The sequence below is a fragment of the Onychostruthus taczanowskii genome, unplaced genomic scaffold (genome assembly GCF_017590055.1).
Source record: "Onychostruthus taczanowskii isolate IOZ18803 unplaced genomic scaffold, ASM1759005v1 scaffold120, whole genome shotgun sequence".
In the NCBI taxonomy this organism is placed as follows: Eukaryota; Metazoa; Chordata; class Aves; order Passeriformes; family Passeridae; genus Onychostruthus; species Onychostruthus taczanowskii.
In genome coordinates, this window is record NW_024498352.1 from 1,158,080 (window position 1) to 1,177,067 (window position 18,988).

General features: G+C 38.0%; 1 protein-coding gene across 4 annotated transcripts in view; it reads right to left on the reverse strand.

The window, feature by feature from the left end:
- Window positions 1-2,362: 2,362 nt before the first annotated feature.
- Window positions 2,363-18,988, reverse strand: part of PJA2 (praja ring finger ubiquitin ligase 2) — a 32,726-nt gene continuing 16,100 nt past the window's right edge. For 2 of the 4 annotated variants that reach the window (XM_041395893.1, XM_041395892.1), the window contains exons 3-9: window positions 17,441-18,467; window positions 12,335-12,520; window positions 10,724-10,909; window positions 8,553-8,661; window positions 4,319-4,433; window positions 3,916-4,031; window positions 2,364-2,635 (exon numbers count right to left, since the gene is read on the reverse strand). In XM_041395893.1, coding sequence (XP_041251827.1) covers window positions 2,555-2,635; window positions 3,916-4,031; window positions 4,319-4,433; window positions 8,553-8,661; window positions 10,724-10,909; window positions 12,335-12,520; window positions 17,441-18,467 — 1,820 coding nt within the window. In that variant the 3' untranslated portion in view covers window positions 2,364-2,554. Of the gene's footprint in view, window positions 2,636-3,915; window positions 4,032-4,318; window positions 4,434-8,552; window positions 8,662-10,723; window positions 10,910-12,334; window positions 12,521-17,440; window positions 18,468-18,988 lie in introns of those variants that run through there. The other 2 variants (XM_041395891.1, XM_041395894.1) reach the window with 2 other exon arrangements.

The window sequence follows — 18,988 nt, forward strand, 5'->3', positions numbered from 1 at the left end:
TTTCAAAAAGAAAGGGGTGGCTTTGAACTGGATTTTTTGTCTGAAGACTTTCTTCAAGGGAATGTGTTTCTGTTCTTAGTCCAAGGAGTGAGATGAGTTGCAGAGATCTGCAGGTAAGATTACAGAGGAGTTACAAGACAACAAAAGGGAATTAAATGGAAAGGGCAAACAGGCCACAGTGCTTGGACAGTGCACTCAGAGAGACGTGCTGACAAGTGGGAACAGAACCACAGTCTGGGATCCAGGACCCACCGCCCTGAGAGGAGTCCTTGACTTCTGTGCCACACAATACCCTTCTCTCTAAATGGGAGAGACACAGATTTGACAGACAGGACAGTCACATTCAAAGGGTTGTGGTCAATGGCTTGATGGTCCCAGGTGGAGACCAGAGACAAGCAGATTCCTCCAGTGTTATCGTTGGGACTGGCCCTGCTGAAAACCTTTGTCAGTGGCACAGACTGTGGGATCAGAGCACCCTCAGCAAGTTTGCTGACAACACCAAGCTGTGTGGTGTGATGGACACACTGCAGGGAGGGGACGTCACCCACAGGCACTTTGACAGGCCTGAGAGGGGCCTGTGTGGATCTCATGAAGTTCCAGAGAGCCAAGTGCAAGGTCCTGCACCTGGGCCAGGGCAGTTCCAAGTACAACATAAAGCACAGTGCAGAGAATGGATTGATAACAGTACTTAAGTTGGGATGCTGGATGATGAAAAGCTTGATATGACCCAGCAACGTGCACTGGCAGCCCTGAAAGCCAAACATGTCCTGGGCTGTGTTAAAAGATTGTGGGCAGCAGGTCAAGGGAGATGATTCTGCCTCCCTGGTTCGCTCCCATGGAGAATTCTCCACGTCTGGAGTGCTGTGTCCAGCTCTGGAGCCCTCAGCTTAAGAAAGACATAGACATACTCAAGCAGAACCTGAGGAGAGCTGCAAAAACATCCAGGGAGCTGGAGAATTTGCCCTGTGAGGACAGGCTAAGAGAGCTAGGGTTGTTCAGCCCAGAGATGAGAATGCTCCAGGGGGACCTAAGAGCAGCCTTCCAGGGGGGCTACAGAATAGTTGAAGAGGAACATTTAACCAGGGTGATAGGAGAGGTGAGGCTTTTAAACTGAGAGAAGGTTTAGATTAGATATTGGAAATTGTTTACTGTGAGGGTGGTGAAGCACTGGAACAGGCTGTCTGGGGCTTGGAACATCCTATCTCCCACACTAGAGGGGTTAGAACCAGGTGATGTTTAAGGGCCCTTTCAACTCAGACACTCTGAAATCAAACACTTTTCACAGCCTATATAAGCAGCTTACATGGTTCGCACAGAGTTATTTTTTAGAGGCAGAGAGTAGTTGCATTTTGCAGCTTTACTTTATTAAAAAAACAGTTTGTTTTTCTCAGGTGTTCAATCAAGCACGGAATAAGAAAAGAAGGGGAAAGAGGAGCTTTCTGCGTTGTATAACATGGAAGGCATCTATAGAGTTTTGACTTATGAGGTAGCTTACCATGTAACCTTATCCAAAAACTTTAGAAGTTTCCCTTTGACTTGAGGGAAATTTTCTTCACACTATGTTAATTACTGCTGCTATGGCTATTTAAGAAAAAATTGTTACCTCTTTGTCTAATGGTCAAAACAAATTAACTTATCAACACCTGCCAGAATCTGAATACTTCCAATGGACTAGTGCCTGTATAGCTAACATGAAACTTGAACAGAAACAAGCTTATTTTTTTTCCATTTGCTTTCACATTCTTTTCCATCTGGTGGTCTTCTATGATGGAGTGACTACAGCAGTGGATAAAGGAAGTGTTACAGGTGTCATTTATCTGGATGTCAGCAAAGCCTTTGGCAGCATCCCCCACAACATTCTTCTCTATTAATTGGAAATGGACTTGAAGAGTGGCTAAAAAGTGGTTGGATGGCTGTGTCCAGAGGGTGGTGCTCAATGGCTCAGAGTCCTGATCAACAACAGTTGGTGGCCCTTGAATATCCCTATTAGGACCAGAATTGTTTAATGTCTTTATTAATGACACAGACAAAGGGATCAAGTGCTCCCTTTACAAATCTGCAGATGACACCAAGCTGAGTGCTGCAGTTGACACTCCTGAGGGATTTGAGGTCACAAGAAGGATGGAGAGGGACTATTCACAATGGCTTATGACAGGACAAGGGAGAATGGTTTCAAACAAAAAGAAAGTAGGTTTGGATTACATATTAGAAGGTAGTTCTTTACTGTGAGGGTGATGAGGTCCTGGCACAGGTTGCCCAGAGAAGCTGTGGATGGTCCAGCCCTGGAAGTGTTCAAGGTCAGGTTGGATGGGACTTGAGCCACCTGGTCTAGAGGAAGGTGTCTCTGCCCACAGCAAGGGGAGTTGGAGCCAGATCATCTATAGAATCCCTTCCAACCCAAGCTAATCCATGACTATATATCAATACTTTATACTGATTTGTTTTCATATGATAATTAAATCAGGCAAAATTTACATTTTTATTTTGGTGGCAGATTTTATTTCCGACCCTGAGGGTCCTGTAGCAATGTTAACAGAAGATGCTGAATCATCAATCAAATAAAAAAAACAGTGTCATCAGCTGCTTCAGGAAGTACAGGTGCAAGCACATGACGACAAACAGGGCATGTTCCCGACTATAAAAAGAGGAAAAAAAAAAACCCAGGTTATTTGCACAGTTTGCATTCAATTTACTGAAAAGCTAAAAGTTGTTGTTTATAAAGTATTTAGGGTCTCCACAACAGCACCACCTCAAACTCAAATTTGACAGCATAGCTACCTAGAGCTAACAGCTACCTAAGGCTGACAAACTCAGAAGAAAGACTTGTTTTGTTTTCACACCTAAGCTACATAGCAAATGCATTAGGTTCTCTCCAAGCTCTTCTTCACAGCATTGATTTTACAGGTGGGACTTTTTTTTCTAAGGCAAGGATTAAAAATAAGTTAGGTACAGCCTGAATCTAAGACGAAGTATTTTGTCCTAGTTTTCAGCAATAACAGTTTACTATGACAACAGGAAGAAAAAAGGGAGGATGTGTAAAACAAGAAAAATGAATATGGTAATCAACATTATCACAGAAAAAGAAAATAGAAACCCACCAACTAAATCTGTCAGCCTTCCATGCTAGAGGCATTCTGATATGACCCCCATGGTAAAATCAATGAATCTTTCTCTTATACTTTTGAGGAAATTGTGTTACACTGTAAGCACACTGAAAACTACCAAGTCCAGGCTTGCACTGCACATAAAGGAGAATGGAATTGCAACTAAAAAAAACATACCAGTTCATTAATTATGGTTGTTTTAGTCTAGCTTCAACATGATGCAAGCCTTTTAAAGACATTTGAAAGCAAATTGATCATGAACTGATTAATGAATCTGACTGAATCATGATCTGATTACAGATCATGAAAATTAAATAGTACAGAATTAGTAAAGGTAATTTTAAAAAAAGTTAATCTACAAGCGTTTCAGTATTTCCTCTGCCAGCCTTAGCTGTCACAATAAATGGGCCTGACATTGTGATAAGACAGATCAAACTCTTTGCTCTTCACAGAGAAAATTATTCCATTGTCTTTACTTCAAGACAGGAATATAGTAAAGAAAGCTTTCTTGTACAGAAACAAGTTATAACTCATCCATGTCTTTCATTCTTAGTAAAGGAAAACATGTTTTCCCTTACAGAAATATTCCCTCTGTTAAATAAACTGCCCTTCAGGTTAGTACAAATATAAATGTTTTTCCTCACTTGCACTAGAATTTGGTTCCATAATGCATAAATTCAAATAATATTTCATAAATTCTTGGTATTTCATCTCGTATTTTCAAACAGTTAAAAGCTGTTCTTCCCAGAAGAATACACAATGTACACAACACCCCTGCCCCCAAACCCTCCACCAATCCTGTAGTACTTACTCTCTGTAACCAAAGAGTTACACAAGGTTTGTGAAACAAATGATGACAGGGTAGCTCTGTTATGATTTCACCTTCCACATATTCACTGCAACAGATAGTACAACACTGCTCTTGACCTAAACCCATGATGAAGAAAAAGCATTAATACCTTATTTTACATATAAGATGAGCTCATATTAAAATACATGTATTATCAACAGTATCGCTAATGGTTACAAAGTACGTTACAGTAACTCTGTTAAAGATCACTTTTCCAAATGGATAAAATTATACTCAGAGTCAAAAGATCTTAAGACAACATTATGCAGTAAGTATACTTAAATATTGCATCTATGGTATTAGAGAAAGTTGAACTTGTTCTTACAAACTTTGTGGAAATTAGTTTTTGATTATTTTTCCATACCCTTGTAGTCACTTGTGACAATAATTTGTGGCAGACAATCTATGGTTTCTTTTGTAGCTGGTGGATGAGTCTGTTCAACATCAAATGTAAGAGACTCCAACTGTGCCAGAGCAGTCTGAAAGGAGAAAGCAGAGATCAAGTTCTATTATTCATAAATGTAACATTTCATACAAAACAAACAAACAAGCAAGGAAAGGAATCCAATTCTAGCAGCATTACTTTTTAAAATGGAAAATACGTCTGTCAAACTAACCATTTCATCATTTTTGTTTTTGAAATGAATGAGGTGAAACTGAAGGTCAAAACAGCAATGCCCTGCTTTTAAAGCATTCTTAAAATGCGAGGACAGTCACAACTTAATCTACAGTGAACATTTGTTAATTTTATAAAGTTACAGAAAAAGCAGCAAGTTGAAAATGTAATAAAGCTTGCCAATCTAAAACAGTCCTTTCATTGTGCTTCTGAAAAGAAATGCCTCATTAATGTGTTTCCTGGCCTCAATTATTAAATTACTCAGACACAAACAAAAAATATTAAGTACCTTGACTACACTGAGTGTAAACTTCAAGATCCATGCAAACATTTCTAATCTTAAGACAGACAAAATGCTGTGAAGTAACTTTTTTTAAACTCAATTTTTTTACCATACCAAATTTTTAAGACTATAAGTCTACACCATATTTGCTGTGTGTAATTGCTGTGTACATCATACATTCAACTGTGTAAGACACTCAGTGGATATCCAGTAGAAAAAAAAATATTAAAATCAAAGAACTCAGAATATTTGGTTGTATTTGATGAGAAATGTACTACCTGTTTGAAGAGCACACAAACTGAAGAACCAAGAACACAGAAACATTGGGTTCACACGCTGAATGAATGAATCACATCCTTTAAGTATAACTACTTACCCTTCTAATCAGCTTGAAAATTATTTACGCTATTGGCCACAAAACTCTCTTTGTAAGAGGTGTAAGATAACGTGATATTTTTGTAATGTTTGGAATACACTTAACTAAAAAGCTCTATATACTAGAGAAACACTCAACTATACAGAAACCTCTTCAACAAACCTCCTCTTAAACTTTCCCTGAAGTTACTACAGCTGCAACCTGAAAACATGCTTGGACTTGGATCACAGTGACAAGGTAGCTCAAGCTACCACACTACCACAGATCCAAACTAGCAGTTTTATATCTACAGTCAAACCTTTGTGGCAGAGAGAGTTCAGCATGAGCTAAGAAGTCTTTACAGCTCCTATTGACACAAGAAATCTGTCAGTTTAAGGGAAAACCTGGGGTTATTCCTACTGCAGTGTGCAAGTTCCCCTACAAAACAAGTACAATGCTCCAATTTTACAGCTAATACCTATCAAATTCTGATACAGCAGACAGTATGACCTTACTAACATTAGGATGACTTTAGTATTTGTATTTGGGTTTTGGTCCAATTTCAATGAAAATAAACAGTAGGTAAAAATACTATGCTTAATCAGAGTAGCTACTACACCTGGAAAAACTAGATAAGATCCCAGGGATACAGAAGGTGGCAGTATTATTTATGTGTCAAACTTCTCTGTTTATATCCAGCATGAGTATTCTCAAAAGAAAGCATTGTATTGCTGCTTGCTTCCAAAACCTACACAAAAGAAACATTATAGGCACAAAGCCATGCAGTTACTCTGAGGCAGAAAGCCACATTTTCAAATCCAAAGCAAAGTAGTGTCTGTTTTGTAACATTTATAAGATGTATCTTAAAAATAAATGTACTTCCTCTTATTGTTTGTGTGACTGCTTAGTTCTCCATGTACCAAAACCAAAATGCTGGACATTTTTCTGTTAAAAGCAAGAGTGCTACAGGCTATGAAGGTCTGAGCTCCTCATACCTGTAAACTGGCACATGAAATACTTATGAAGTCACTGATGCAGCAGAAGCAACCAGCCTGTTCTGTACTGCTGATGACGTAAACCAGACATTCCCAGCTATGTAGTTTCTTTATAGCAGATGGAAGAGAAAAATTTTTAAAAACACACATATATTCTATAAAGTTTTAGGAGCCCAGAGAGCTATAAAAGCTATAAAATGTAGCTTTTCAAAACAAATATCTAATACTTGCTTTACTTCTCCCATCCAAATGTCACAATTATTTGGAATAGATCTCTCCCACTCTCTCCCCTCCAACTAAGATACACTTGAATTTTGGATGCTTTATTGTGTCACATTCCTTTCAAACATTTCAAAGCAAAAGGAAATTATTTTGCTCATATTTTCTGAACAATTTTAGTAACCACCTCTGTAAAAATATGTGCTCTATATTCTGCTTGAGGTTTGAAGGGAGTATTTGGAATTCTTACTCAAAACCTGTATTGTCTATGTGGTGAGAGTCCATACAACTCTTCCATTTACTACTCAGTTACCACTCTCTGCTGACTAATTTCAAATATGCCAAGACTTCTATGCCCACCATAAAGTTTCATATGCTTGTGTGCTACTTTCAAGCACAAATGCTACGTAAGAGAATTGGCTTTTCCACATTCACAGTGCCCTGTACCACAGGTACCTCTGTAGTTATCTGCCTGATTGCTAATGGCGTTCAGTGACACTCTGCTGCTCCTGGTGACAAACATAATTACAGCACCTCCTCAGCCAGCCACGTACATAATCACCTAGGATTACTTTTACAGGTCACTCTGATAGGACTGCACACATTTCTTCTGACAGAGTACTTAGGCAAATGTTGTTATACAGGAATGAGAAAGAAAAGCTTAAGAGTCATAATTAACTCAGTCTCCTTCTCAAGTGTTAATGTGCACATAAAAAAAAAAAGATGGGAGTAGTTTCCCCTCTCTACACAGATCCTCTTGCTTTGGTGCAAAGCAGGAGGTCAACTGTTTTTGCAGTTCTGGTTTTTTTGATGTAGTGAGAACCAGCCACTACAAAAGAGACAAGGATTTTCTCCATACGGCTTCAAAACACTACTTTTACAATAAGAACATCAACAGACCTTCTCCACATTAATGAAGTGTCTCTAAATAAGTAATGCTAACAAGATCCTACAAAGCCAGAGAAAGCCCTGTGATACTTGATCACAAATTATGACCTCCCATATACCTTGGGGGACGTACAAAACCTGGAAACTGCATGACTGACTACTTACGGGATCGGCCCCTTCCACTGCCTTGGAAAAGACCTGGGAATCTTTTTCAGAAAACCATTGACTTTGCTCATATTTATGAAAAAACCCCCATTATCTATGTTAAACTGTCTGCCAGCTTTAGAGAGCATTTCAAAATGCCCTTGGTATTTTGTCTGCAGGCACACTATAACATACAGCCTGCCCAGTTCACCCCTTTAAGTGGGTGCTAGCAGTCAAACTGCCCCTCGCTGCCCTAAACTTACATAACCTACAAAACATTCAGTTCAACTGTTGTAACACCATATTATGTGTCTACACATAATTTAGCTCTTATTTTGACAAATACCCTGCAGGGGAGATTTCTGGCAGTGCCAGAATTGTCAGACTGCATCAAACTGGATCTCAGCTAGCTCTATATTCACTCTGACACTGACCAACCTGAAGTAATAAACAAAAGACAAAGACCATAACCATGCTGGTTCTTGATAATAAATGCTTTGGTCTATATTCAAAATTAGACCGGTGAAATGGGATAGAACAAGTTAAAGATAAAAGACTTTTTTTTTTTTTTTTTTAAGGTAGGTTTTTTTTCCTGTTGGAGTTTTTTGTTTGTTTTTCAATTTTTTTTTTAAACTTTTTCTTAAAATTTAAAATATATTGAGTATATAGAAGAGTCTTCTACTGATAAATAAAAATTTGAGAAATCCAAATGTACTCTTGCAATAAAAAAAAACAGCTGGGACAAGCCACATAGATTCAAGCATAAGCTTTCCTTTGTTATGTAGAGAATTTGGCACAATTCTTTAGAATTAAATGGAATATGTTTACACTGGCAGAAACCATTAACTTTCTTTGCCTTATGAGGAAATAAATGCATATACTAAAAGGAGCAGGTACTGATAAATGACTTGGAGTATGTCCTTTAAAAGAACTTTCAAGATGTATTTTCATGTTTGCCGACCCAAAAGTTCAAGCTAACACAGGAAAGTATTTTTCCTCTTACTCTCCTGATTTTCAGATTAAGTTGAAAAAGGATTCAACTATAAATATTTATGTCACAACATCACAAATATAAGACAATCAAAAATATTTTAATACCTCCACAGCTTCTAAGTGTCCCTCTAATGCCATATATGTGAGAAATTGAGGTTCCATGTAAGGAATGGCTTGAGCAAGTCCTAGGCCATCACCAAACTCATCAAGTAGTCTGAAAAACATGGGTCAGGAAACGTGATCTTATTTTCAAAATAAATAGTTACAACACAAAGTCTGGATATGTCGAATTACTGCACATCACCTGTTAATAACAGCCCAATACCCAGACAGCTGACCTCTCCCTCCCTTGCCTCAACTGGACATGTAAATAACATAAAAAGCTCATGGGTCAAGAAAAAGGGCCATGAGTCATCAATCACCACCAAAGGTAAAACAGACTTAAATCAGGAAAAGCCTTAATTTAATTGAAAGGTTGAACCAGATGATCTTTTGAGGTTCCTTTTCAATTTAGGCTGCTCTATGATTCTATTAATTTACTGCCAATAAAAATGGATTTGAATGGTAAGAAACAAAGATAAAAACTAAAACATCTTTCCCTTAGCCCTCTCTTTATTTCCAGGCTCAACTTCACTCCTTCATCCTTGAGGCCTCTAATCTTCCCTATCCCAAGAAGGGCAGAGGGAACAGAAAAGGGGTTATGGTCTGTCCATGGGTAGTTCCTCTGTGAAATTACTTCCTCATGCTGTCTCCCTGCTCCCACATGGGTTTTTCCCACAGGCTGCAGTCCTTCATTAACTACTCCAGCACAGGTTTGCCCCAGACACAGGTCCATCATCAAATTCCTACCTGTTCCACCATGGTCTTCTCCAGCACCTAGAGCACTTACACCCCCTTCTTTTCTGACCTTGGTGTCTGCAGGGTTGCTTCTCTCACATCATCCTCATCTCTCTCTCACACACTGCTTGCTGTTCAGCATTTTTTATCCTTAGCACCTTCCCAGAGGCCCCACTCTATGGTGGCTCCACTGGAGTCAGCTGGAACAAGCTGTGCTCCACATGGGGCAGCCCCAGCCTCTCAGAGGCAGTTCTGCAGTTCTGTTCCCAGCACAATGGTATCACACTCCCACAGTATATACTTCAGAACATCCTGCTGGGAGTTCTTACTGTGAAAGCGTAGAAGTTCAGCTAGCATGTTTCATATGTATGCTATTAAGGTTGTTTTACAACTAACAATCAGATTTTGATTACATCATGTGTCACAGTTCATGGCTTGGCAGGTTCTTTGAGTTCTGTTTTAGGAATTCAGAAATTAAATCTTAAAACAGGCACAAGTGAAATGATGTACAGGTCTGCATATGCTCAGCAGACCAAACTTAACAGACCATCAACATCTTTGCTCCTATTTTTAGTAACTAGGAAGCTTACCAAGGCTAAACTCCAACACTTAAAAGACAGCTTCTGTCCCTAACATACAATTCCATTGCTAGCTTACTGCCTGACAGAGTAAGAACACAGGCCTTACTTCTAGTTTGGACTCTCATGCATTAGTCCCATACCATAAAAGGTTACCCTTTTCTACAATATAACCTCACAAGGAGAAAACAAGAGTGTTGGTATGTCTGCACTCAAGTCTGTATTTTAATAAGCAGAAGAGAGCAAGTGTTATGTCTCTCACTGGAAAGCCTTTGTCTATCACATTCTAAAACAAACACTTTATACTATAATACATTATACTATTTTGTATGTGGCTCCAATCACTTTATTCCTGGTATCTGAATAATTTTTACAATAAATTGATTGCAATATCCTTCAATAATCTAATGACAGAAAATGGAGTGAAGCATTCAGAATTATTATAATATTGGGTAAGTGCATGGCATTTTAAAGAGAAATATAGATTTATAATGACTAACTTACATCAGTTTCAAAGGAGGAAAAGACCAATTATAAAATAGGACTGACTTGAATGCTGATTGCATTTATATTGCCTTATTTCTGTTACACTTTCACTTGAAAATTAAATTAGAAAATAAACCCATGCCTTGCATATTTAGGGCACCAAAATTTTCTCAAATCATCGCCTGATTTAGCAAATCTATTCCCTCCTCAGAAGATATATAGCACTTGAAATACCTTAAACTTTAAAACTGAGATTATTAGTCATTGAAGCAACTGCATACTGATAGCCATAAGTACTTTTGACATCTTACACAGAAAACAAAATAGTAACTACAAAATCTCTGAAATGAAACCAGACAACTATAAAATGCATACCTCCACTCCACATCCAGGTCTTCACTCACACTGGAGTCATCCTCAAGATTGTTATTTCCATCCAACAAGAAGAATCCAAGATGTACAAAATCACAAATTGGATCATTTTCCTCGTCACTGCTACTTTCTACTTCTTCTCGGTACTGTAACCAAGGAATTTCACCTTCCTCCAATAATATCTGCTCCCTTTATACAAATAAGTGAAAAGCTAAAACTAAAAAGCTAAGAGAATTTACAAACACATATAAAAAACAAAAGCCAAACATAACACAAAGACTAAATAGGCATGTTTCCCAGACTACAGAGTCACAGATTAGAAAATTGCCATAAAAACTGAAGAAATTCCCAGAGCTCAGAATCTAGTAACACCCATGATTCTGTGGTGAAGTTTTGTCTAATGCTCAAGGCTAGCAGTACAGTAAGCAGTTTATTTCTAATTTTCCCTAGTAAAGACGGCATCCCTGACCGGGTTAATAAATTTGGTACTAAACATTTTCTTATTTATCTACAGGTTCCTAAAGGCATTAAGGAGAAAGACTGTCTTGACACCCTGAGCAGCCTCCATGGCAAAGCTTGGCCTGAATGCGATGCAAAGAACTACTCTTGCAAGAGAAGCTATCTTGCAAGAGAAAGACTCTTCTCATTTCTGGATATTCTAGAGGAGCAGAAGTCACCTGGATGCAGAGAGTCATGGGGCTGTGAGTCCTGCTTTCCTTACAGAAGAGAAAATAAACACGAATTGTGTCAAAGATGCACACATTTTTATGTTCATATATAAAAAAAAGAAAGGTTAAAAAGCACACAACTCCATTATTGTTGTTCTGAAAGAGATGAGCTGTTACAAGGTTTTTAAAGTCACACTAGTTCTTTAAGACCCAGAAATGTGGAGAATACTAAAAAAGCATTAACAATAAATGGGGCTGCTTAGCAATAGGTACTGTGCACCTAAGAGTGGAAGAAGCTGAAAGAACACTCAGGTGTAGCCTTTGCTTTATAAAGATCCAAACTAGAGTCAATATTAGATGCTTAGAAAAAAGCCAAGAACATTCTTTTTAGCTGTATACAGGTACAAATTTTGCCTTATAGCAAAGGCAGCTACAGTTTATAAAACTGGACTGGAATAAGACTGGAAAAATAAAGTTTAAAGTTACTAGAGCAGGAAAGAAATTCAAGTTTTCTTTAATCACTGATAGGGCTGCAGAAAATAAGGGGCAGCAGTTGAATAGAAGTAATAAAGTAGAGAGATAAACAAGTTCTTTTCAAGGAGTCCTAAGCAGTATCAAAGGATGTTTATGCAACACGTATATCTTAACAATTAACTTGCCTAACTGGTTTTTTAAAGTCAATATACTAAGTCTATTAACTATATTGATACTACATGTCAATACACACTCATTGTCTCTATTTCTCATTACACAGAACTGCCTACATGAAATTAATATTTTCCCTGATTTGAAATACATACAACTACAGACTATTGTGATGTAGGCAAATGATTGTTGCTAGCATGGTAACTGCTTTTAGATGTTATTCTATGTAGTGCTATGTGAGTACCCTACTACTGGCGATGCTAAAAGCTATAGGAAATTGGCCAATAAAATAAAGGCATACTCTTCTTGGAAACAGAAGTCTGTGCTCTCCTCTTCTACACCACTGCTGCTCCTCTGCACACTAGGGTCATGCGCCTCCCTGCACGAGACAGTCTCCCAGCTTTCATCACTTGAGGACTGCTCTTTTTCCACAGCAGTAAAATAGGAAGGCACAGATGTAGACCATTCTCCATCACTGCACTCTGAGCTGCAATTTAAACAAATAACAGAGTATGAATTCAAACACTGCTTTAGGGGAAAGAAATTAATTTCCTATTTTTCTATCAACAGTGCTCTCAATATAAGCAACTTTTTTCAAAGAGAAATTAATTTTGTGCTATCTATAGATGCATTACAAATCAAGTGCACATACAATTATTTAAAGAAAAAAGAAAATTAGTCTGTAAAAAAGAATTCAAACATTCTACCCACACTACTTTACAAAAATGTTTTGTTCTTCCCTTGCCACATATGTAGAGTACAGGAAACAACTCAGGAACAGAAACCAGACTCACTATACACATCTTTCTCCCAGATTAGAAAAATGGCAGCAGTGGCACTGCTTGATTAACAAACATACAAGCCATATAGAATGACCTTTTTTAACATAGAAGGATATAATGGATGACTTACTGCAAACTATTTGATTCACTACCCTGAACAATATGAACAGCAGGAAGTTTTGAAAAGACAGTTTGCTCAGCCACCACATAGAAAAGGGCAATAAATAAGCTTTGGGCAGCTTAAACAAAATAGTAGTGCTGGCACAATCTTAGGAAGGATAAACTACTGCTATCATTGGTAATGGCACTTAGATGATTCAGTCACTACAGGGACCATTACCAAAATTCTAAATAAAGTCAAATAGCTATGTCACTTCAAAAAGTTAGAGAAAACATACATGTGAACAGCCAACATGCTTACTAGACCTCACTTTATAAAGCAATCCACAACACCCACAGCATAGATGTCTCATCTATTAAACCCAGTATGCTTAAGTGTATTGTTACCTCCCCACCTAAAAAGTCACTGATTTCCTCCCCTTATTGAATATTACAAATGCATGCCAATAGAACTTTCAAATAAGGAATTTTAAGTGTTTTTGAAAAACTGCATAGTATATACTGCAAGTTTTACATGAATAAATAAGTTCAACACACAAATTATATATAAGCATTTTAATTTGAGGCAGGAATAAATCTTTCTATCACAATTTTGATGACTGAGAAAAGTGATGGAAATGAGAATATTCATTAATTTTGGGCTATTTTAGTGGATTATTTTAATATGGAAATCATATCTATTACGATTTCTGATACGTAGTCTAATGCATCTTGTATTACAACATCTAAAGCTGAATATTGACTTTTTTAATCTTTTGTTCTGTTTGGTTCTTTGTTTTTGGGTTGGGAGTTTGGTTTGGAATGTTGTTTGTTTTTATGTTGTTTGATCAGGTTTCTAAATACATATTTTACAATTTCATCTCAGATGAAATTGTATATAGCTGAAATTGTATATAGCTGAAATATTCAGATGCCTTGTTTTAGCTGTCTCTATTTTACAATCTGAGAATGACAACATACTTTAAAATACTCATTTGCTTTTAGTTAAATTTGTTCTATTTAAGGTTTATACACAAACACTAATTCAAACCAGAAAAGGATATACCTAAAGTCACTAACACTAAACAACTGAAGAACACTAAATTTCAGAACTCGGGATTTAACTCCGCTCAGTTCTGCATGGATACAGAACATTACTTAATGGTTAGAGAGTTACAGAATTGTCACTTGCCAAAAGCATAGCACATGAACTTAGCACCTGCATGTGGATTTGCTGACACTAGTCCCTCCCCTGGCGGAATCCCCTCCTAACCTGCACCTGGCACACAGTCTGAAATCAAATGGACGGAGCTAATGGTTATGTTCGTCTTCCCTCCAACCCTGCCCTGGGACCTTCTACCACCCTTCAAACATACATGGTTCTAACAAACATGCAAGACTTTCTCCTTCCCTCACAGCTTCCACATGCTAACACCACAAAAGCTGTGCCCTTCCTTGAAGCAAAAATGTGAGGTGGAGGCCCACACTGCAGCAATAGGTGGAGGCCCACACTGCAGCAATCAAAAGGTTGGGAATAAGCTAAAACTGAGCTGAAGGATGTAGTTTGACACATATGCCAAATCCACTTTTTATGCAGATCTGCATGAACATATGGTTTAAACCTTTAAACATAAAACTTCACCTTTCAAGAATGAACATATTACTTCTTTGAACAGACTAATAATTGACAATTTATTTCATAAACGTAAGTATTTTTAGGTTTTAGAACATAAATTACAGGGATTCTAAGTTAAAAACACATGATTCCTGTTTACTAGTTCAGTTACTGTCATTGTCAAGAACATTTCAAATAATCAATCCATGTTTCTTTTTGTCATGCTACAATAACCCATTGCTGTGCATCATGGAAGCCAATGCTACAATTGTGGAATACATTACACTTCCTTCATGGCATTTTAATTTTCTAGCAGCAGCATTTAAAAAATGGAAACGATTATGCACTAATGAAAATCTTTGAAAAACAAGCTTTACAAGGAAGTGAAGGATTCATTTACAAGTATTATATTATTATATAATATTATATTAATATATATTATATATTATATATTATATATTTGCAAGTATTAAGAATCACAGAATTGTCAGGGTTGGAAGGGACCTTTGAAGATCATCCACAGTCCAACCCTTTCGCCACTGTGCCATCTAACCCTTCTGCAGTCCAACCTGGGACACAGGAATGGTCCCAGATGGGTTTTGAATGTCTTCAGAGAGGGAGACCCCATGACCTAACTGGGCTACCTGTTTCAATGCTCTGCCACCCTCACCCTAAAGTTCTTCTTGCTGCGGTAGAACTTCTTGTATTTTAGTTTATGGCCATTGCTCCTTGTCCTGTCACTGAGCACCACTGAAGGGAGTCTGGCATCATCCTCCTGGCACCCACCTTGGAGCTATTTATTTGCATTAGTGAGATTCCCTCTCAGTCTTCTCCAGACTCAACAGACCCAGATCCCACCTCTCCGTATAAGAGAGATGCTCCAGGCCCCTCATCATTTCTGTGGCCTCCACTGGACCCTCTTCAGTAGCTCCTTATCTTTCTTCAACTGTGGAAACCAAAAATGAACACAGTACCCCAGATGTGCCTCACTAGGGCAAGAAGGGGAGTAGGATCACCTCCCTGACCTGCTGACCACACCCTTCCTGATGCATCCCAGGATACCACTGTCTCTTCTGGCCCCCAGGGCACACATGCCCAGCTCATGGTCAACTTGTCACCCACCAGCACACCAATGTCCTACCCAGAAGAGCTGCTCTCTGGGTGAGAGAGGCTGGGTGAGCCCTCAGCCTGTGCTCTTACTGGGCATTACGGCCCCCCAAGTGCAGGACCCCACACTTAACACCTTGAAGAAGAAAAGCCCCCAAGTCTACTATTTTAAAATGCATTTTGTTCTCTTATAGTTGCAAGTCTGCAACATTTTAAGGACAAGATTTTATGCTAATTAATTTTCCTGCTTTTCTCTCTACAAAAATACAGGACATGCAATCTACTAAGCAGGTTCGTTTATGAATGGCAAGCACATGCACAAGAAAGCCACATCAACATCCAGAAGACATGTCTTGTAAAGTAGGAAAGGAATCAACAAGATGAAAGCAAACTGCAAGAAAAAGAGGGAAAAAAGCCATCATAAACATTACCACATCTTCCACAAATTATCATAAGGTTAGAAATGTTTTTAGCCTCAAATAGCTCGGTTATATAATTCCAATTAATAGTGAAGAGTTCTAAGCTAACATTTTATGAATAGAAGTTAATCAACGTAATGTTTATCCAAATTACTTTGTCTTTTGGGTGATGTCTTAGGGTGACTATATGGTGCTTGAATTCCCAAACATCTGTTCTGTTTATGCTGGATATTAAGTTTTGCACCTTTAAGACTGGTTCTGAGAGTGAAGGCAGGCGAAAGAAGTGCGCAGTTTCTTTTCAGAAACTGCACTCACTGCTCCACATTCCTGCTCCTGGACTGTGCTGTCTGCAGCATGGACAGACAGCGGACAGAGCTCTCCTTTGCTTTTAGTTAGTTTTAGCTAGCTGAGGCAGACAAGTTCCCTGGACTGTGTTTTTTCTTTTTCTTGTACCTGTTCAAACCTGCTCTGGACAGAAAAACACCAGGAATTCACACCTGTGAGTCTGAGTTCCCGTGTGAGTTCCATCAGACCCCAGGACGTTGCATTCCAGCACTGAAGGGACAGGTAAGAGACTGAGCAAGCCAAGTTACACCACGTAAGAAGGACTCCCTGAATTTCAGTATTTTTTTCTTTTTTTTATGCTTGTGAATACTTTTCTTGTTAAATAAACAGGTTTTTTCCACTTTTCTCCAAGGAAATATTTTCCAGAATCAGTTGGGGGCAGGGCCACTTGAATCTGCTTTCTACAGGGACCAGTTTTGGAGTTTCCTCCCAACTTTGCCCTAAACCAAGACAGCTGAAGAGCTCAAAGTAGGAGAAACCTGAACACTGCTTCTCCTGTCAAGGTTAGAGCAATTTGTAAATCTAAAACTGTCATAATTAATAGCCACTTTGAAAACACCTAGTAGTCTGAAGAATTTCCATTAAATGGGACTATAAGCAACCCTATCAAGTTATTCTTCAGATATTACAAGGAAGAACAATTTCTTTCAAAAGACTGGAGACAACAACATAAATAGGCTACCATCCAGAATACTGAGATTTGGAAGCAAAAAAACAAATTCTGAAGAGTAAGCATAGAAGGAAACTTTCAAAGCCGAACAAGGTTTTCAGTCTTTACCCTCCATCTGCTCAGTAAAAATGAAATAAAAATAAACAAGTAATATTCCTCAGTGATATGATGATGTGACTGCAGACATAAGGAAATGCTTTTTACATTACCAGAAGAGTGAAGGATAACTGAAAGGAAAAGTTGACATCTTGCTATCTGATCATATTCTGAAATGCCTTAAGTTTTTATGTCTCATTTGCTAACATATTGTTCAGTTTCACACACTATTTACACAAAAGATTCAATACTAAAAGAGACAGAAAATTTTTACCTGTCTTCATCTTTGTGGGACATTAAGTAATGTGTGTTGTGGTCTTCAAACTCATTCCAAAAAGCACTGCCACTTAGAACATTGTTTTGCTCTCGAGCTAGTGCATTTCTTCTTAAGCTTATTTCTATGTTCTTTTGATGACTGTGCATTCTTGAGAGAAAGAACACACCAGAACTCATCTCATCTTTGCTATCTCTCAAGGGACACTCAGGATGGCACTGTTGGACATCAGCAATTCCAATTCTTCTCCAGGAATCATTTTCCTCTTCATCGTCACTAGGGAGATGATTTTCTCTCTCCAGTTCTTTAGCAGTATTTTGTTTTCTAATTTTAGGTCTCACTACTAGCTCAGATGAATTTTCTTGGTCAGTGTCTCCATCACCGATGTTTAATACATCAGCAACTGGTACAAGGGTTCCAATTCCAACATCCACTATGTGTTTTATCTGCTGTGTTTCATAACTGTTATCACTCAGGCTAATTTCTGATGTAGCTTCATCTTCAGCAGATCTAAGTGTCCTATTGTTTGGACATGCCAAAGGCATTGGTCCTGCTTCTTCACAACTTTCTCTATAAACACTGTGGTTGAAAGCAGACAGTCGGGACTGCAAGTCATTAACAGACTCCATCTCTTTTTCACACTGAGAAAGTATGTTATCTAGTCTTCCCTGAATTAGACCTGCTGCTTCTCTTATCCAAGAATATTTGTCTAGAGCATCCTCTTCCTCTCCATCACTGCTATCTGGCTGATAGGAGTCAATGTTTACAAAAGCAATTCCATTTTTACCATTCAAATCATTATGCCCTCCAGACGAGTATTCTGCAAGGTCCTCAGATTTTTCATAAGGATTCATCAAGTCCCGTGAGATTTGGTTGCCTTCTAGGCCATAACAGAATACAGAAAATGGTGATGTTTGGCTTGGTGCACTTTGGCAAACAGGTTCTCTAGTGCCAGCATCTTTCGATAAAGGCTCATCTAATAAATCAGCAGAAACTTGAACCAATGGACTAGAATCTTCAGAGAAAGCTGTAAGAAAGAATGTACTGGAATAATCAAAACCAACAGAAATATTCTTGTCTACAACAACTGCTCATTTAAAAAGAAGGGATAATTTACTAGGATTGCAGAACAAAGTGATAGAAACATTCATCAGAGATGCAGTCATTCTTCAGTAATGTATGTACTTTCCCATTTCTACAAACTGAGCCTACAGAAATAGATCTAAATTATACAATTCCAGCTACAGATATGATAGAGAAAAAAGTATTAAAGGAACATACACAAGCAGAATTTTTACATTGTTTATATAAACAGGAATTATAAGATAACAGGAAAACTGGAAGAACATTTCTCTCCATATTGGATTATCCATTCATTAACTGGTTAAATTCTGCCACACTCAGATAAAGTCACTTACTGTTACTTCATCAGAAATGCATTTTAGTTATATTACACTTGAGCACCTCTTGCATAAAGGGACAATAAACATCAAATCTAGCAGCAAGAGTTAAAGAAGGTAAAAATATGTATACTACTGCTACTACAAA